The sequence below is a fragment of the Nematolebias whitei genome, chromosome 1 (assembly GCF_014905685.2).
Source record: "Nematolebias whitei isolate Nwh7 chromosome 1, NemWhi1, whole genome shotgun sequence".
NCBI lineage: Eukaryota > Metazoa > Chordata > Actinopteri > Cyprinodontiformes > Rivulidae > Nematolebias > Nematolebias whitei.
In genome coordinates this window covers 69,661,733-69,665,577 of record NC_056498.1, presented here as the reverse complement: position 1 = coordinate 69,665,577, position 3,845 = coordinate 69,661,733, and the positions used below count along the sequence as shown (strand labels likewise).

Here is a 3,845-nt window from a genome sequence, read left to right as displayed (position 1 = left end):
GGGGGGTGGCGCTCGCTTGTATGAAAATACTCGTGTTTGTGGCCCTGTTCGCACATGCGCAGTTAGTTTTACGCTCATTCAAGACCTACACACACAAACACACACATCAAGCACAACTAAAATCATTTTAACCTAAATAAATCGAGATAAACCTGATTTATTTATTTTTTCGTCTTCCTGCATGAAGAGTTTTATTTAAAGAAAAATAAACGGAATATTTTCTTCAGATTAAGAGTTGGAAATCTTTTTTGTGATGCACAGAAATAAAATATATATATTTTTTTATTTTTTATGTTTCATTTTGGAAGCAAACTCCTCACAATGAAAAGTATTACTAAAACTAATATTAATAATATTATTAGGCCTGAGATATGATTTGTAGGCTTCTCTTTCCTCTGAAAACCCCTGATTGATTTTATAAATGTTAAGGCTTAATAAACTATTTTTTTTTTTTTTTTACTTTTGATTGTCTTGTTTGTTCTTCTTGATTGTCTTTAATTGCATAAATAATAAACCCTGTCGCTTTGTCTTAATACTGACACACTGAAACTTTAAATACAATAAATACAAAACATAAATAAACGACTCAAAGAAAGTTCTGAACAGATTTGTACAAGATATAAATAAGTTGAAATATTCTTATAATGTTACCTTTGGCAAGTCTAGTTTACAGTTTTACAACCCGCGGGTAACACATGGACTCCCTTTTTCCACAAAAATAACTAAATACAGAAAATCAACCCGCAGAGTTTCGGGGGGGGGGGGGGGGTATGGCCTTAAAGTTTCACTTTTCATATACTTTGATTTTAGTTCAGCGTTTGATAATTACCACTTTTATTTGCCCTTTGTTCGTTCTCTCCGTCCACGGAGAGGAGGGGGTGAGTTGTGTGTGTGGGGGGGTCAGTTTAGGAAGGCGTTCGGGGTCACCCTCTTTTGATGGGACAGCACCCCGGGGAACCCCGCGGACACCCCCGGAGAGAAGGCCGGTAGGGAGGTGTTTCTGAGGGAGTCCGACAGCAGGGACGGAGGAGAGCTGAAGCCCCCCGGTGCTCCCTGCGGGAGGTGCGGGGGCGGCGGGCCTCCCCCGGGCGACCCCGTCGCTGCCGCCGCGTGCTGGCTCCCTGAGACAAAGTAGCCCCCAGTCTGTCCGGACAGCAGCCCCACAGGAGACGAGCTCATCCCGTAAGTGTTCGTCAGCCCCAGCGGCCCCCCCGCCGAGCCTCCGAGGATGGAGCGCCCCAGGTCCCCGTTGCTCAGCGGCTCCACGGCAGGCAGCAGCGAGCCGTAGCCCGCCGCCTGGTTCAGGAAGGCGGGCGAGGAGCCGTTGTAGTGCGGGTGGTGGTGGTGGTGGTGGTGGAGGGACAGGAAGGGGGAGATCTGCCAGTACAGCGGGTTGTTGGACCTCTCCAGGCCGAGCGGGGCGAAGCGCAGGCCGCGCTTCATGGCCAGCTTCCCCCGGGAGGTGGCGGAGCGCCGGCGCAGCTTCCCGGTGGTCCCCCCGATGAACACGTCGTCGCTGCTCGGGTCCAGCATCCAGTAGTTGCCCTTGCCCGGGTCGTCGTAGTGACGCGGGACCTTCACGAAGCACTTATTGAGGCTGAGGTTGTGGCGGATGGAGTTCTGCCAGCCCTGCTTGTGCTCCCGGTAGTACGGGAAGTTCTTCATGATGAACTCGTAGATCCCGTTCAGGGTGAGCCTCTTCTCCGGGCTCTGGCGGATCGCCATCATGATGAGCGCGTTGTAGCTGAAGGGGGGCTTGTCGTATTTACCCGTTTTACTCCCGCCGGTGCCGTTCGTCTGCTCCGGTGCCGCCTGCGGGTCCGTCCCACCTCCGTCCTCCTCCTCCTCTGCTCCCTGCTCCTCTTTGCTCGCTTTCTCCGGGTCCAGGACCGCGGCGGTGGAGTCCACCTCCAGCGGGCCCGACGACTTGTCCGAGTCGGAGCCCGGGGAGGGGGACAGGGTCCCGGGGAGCCCCAGGACCGCGGCGGCGGGGGCAGAGTCGCTCCGGTCGCACTTGGAGGGCAGCAGGAGGCTTTTAATGCTGAAGGAGGAGGACCGGTGCACGGTCTGCGGGGGTGTTACATCCTCCATGCCGGGTGGCAAGGCTCCCAGAAGAAGAACAAAACAAACAAAAAAAAGAATAAATAAGAAAAATAAGAAGAAGTAAAAGTGCTGCTCCAAGCTGCTCCACCTCCGTCCTCCGGGCTGTACACCAAAGAGAGAAAGAGGAGAGAAAAGGAGGCTCTGGACGAGAGATGGAGGGATGGAGGAGCGGAGAGAGAGAGGGGGGGGAGGGGGGTGAAGCGTGGCTTAGATGTGGGGAAATTAGTAATTAAGGAGGTTCCGACATGACGGAGAGGAGGAGCTTCTCCAAGTTCTGCCTCTGTAAACAAATCCTCTTCCTCCTCCGAACCCTTCCGACCCGGACCAGGATTCTGGACCCTCAGAACCCCCGGACCTTGTGGACCCTCAGAGTCCCCGGAGCCACACACCCTTCAATATCCGCTCCCATCAATGTTTGACCCGCTTCTCAATTTACTACTGCCTGCTGCGTCACACTCCTCCGTGCGCGTATGACCGTGCGCAAGAGTATCGCGGCTTGCTTGAGCTGCTTGCCAGCTATACTAGAGCGCGCATGCGATCCGGGCGCGCGACCTCTTCGACTTTGTTTTGTCAACGACAAGAACCCGGTTTTTGAAGCGGTGTGGGCAAACACAGCGCGCGCTCAGAAGGAGGAGCTTTACGTCCACTTCAGAAATCACTGGGGCTGCACGGAGCGCGTGCGCAGCGTGACAGCTGCAGGTTTGATGCTGTAACCAGAGCGCCACCTGTCGGAGAGAGACCGTTACTGTCAGAGGAAAACAAACGTTATTATCAGTATCAACATTATTGTTGTTATTATTATTATTATTACTATTTAAAGGGGAGAAAAGTCCATGCTCAATAATCCAGGTATAATCCAACAATTTTCAGTCGGGTCATCTGGACAGTTTCTTTTTAAACCTTCTGGATGGAAGGTGAAACGTTTCAGCAAAATAAAAAGATGACCTGACTGAAAATTGTTGTATTATTTAAAGGACTTCACATACAGAGAAACGTATAGTGAATCTTCAGTCTTGCAGAATTGTTCCCTTTACCTTCATCTGTTTGTTGTTCTCCTGTCCTGAACCCTTGAGCCTCATTTTTATGACATTTCTTACAATGATTCAGTTTCCTCCTGAAATCTGTAAAGTGCTTTTGATCAGTACTTCTACAGACTTTATGAATGTTTATCTTTTTGTTTTTTTTATTGGATTTTTTGCTGCACTTTTGTAAATAGTGCAGGAAATTAAAGGAGGTTCAGACATTTTGCAAACATTGAAAAATAAAATTGACTTTGTATTTTTAGTCAACATCATCAGTGATAAAAAAAAAAAACCTTATCTATTGAAGGACAATATTTTATTCATAGAGTCTTTGTTTATGTGTTCATTTATTTTGCTGCACAAAGTATCTTGTAAGGGCAGCACGGTGGTTCAGTCGATAGAGCTGCTGCCTCTCAGCGAGAAGGTTACCGTGGTTCAAATCCCGGCCCAGGGGTCTATAGGTGGAGTTTGCATGTTCTCTCCGTGCATGCGTGGGCTTTCTCTGGGTACTCCAGTTTCCTCCCACAGACCAAAAACATGCATGTTAGACTGATTGGTAACTCTAAATTGTCCCTAGGTGTGAGTGAGAGAGTGAATGGTTGTTTGTCTCGTTTGTCTCTATGTGTCCCTGTGAGGGACTGGAGACCTATGCCCCCCGCTTCTCACAGTGATGGCTGGACATGGGCACCAGTGACCCCCCCAACCCAAAAGGAAGAAGCG

General features: G+C 49.7%; 1 protein-coding gene across 1 annotated transcript; it reads right to left on the bottom strand.

Moving 5' to 3' along the window:
• Positions 1–770: 770 nt before the first annotated feature.
• foxg1b (forkhead box G1b) lies at positions 771–2,249 on the bottom strand. The gene has a single exon (XM_037687144.1). It carries the CDS (start codon positions 2,089–2,091, stop codon positions 901–903), a length of 1,191 nt encoding a protein of 396 aa, XP_037543072.1. The 5' UTR covers positions 2,092–2,249; the 3' UTR covers positions 771–900.
• Positions 2,250–3,845: the final 1,596 nt, after the last annotated feature.

Coding starts and splice junctions, on each gene's coding strand:
- foxg1b (XM_037687144.1), bottom strand. CDS start 2,091: ATGGAGGATGTAACACCCCCGCAGACCGTGCACCGGTCCTCCTCCTTC.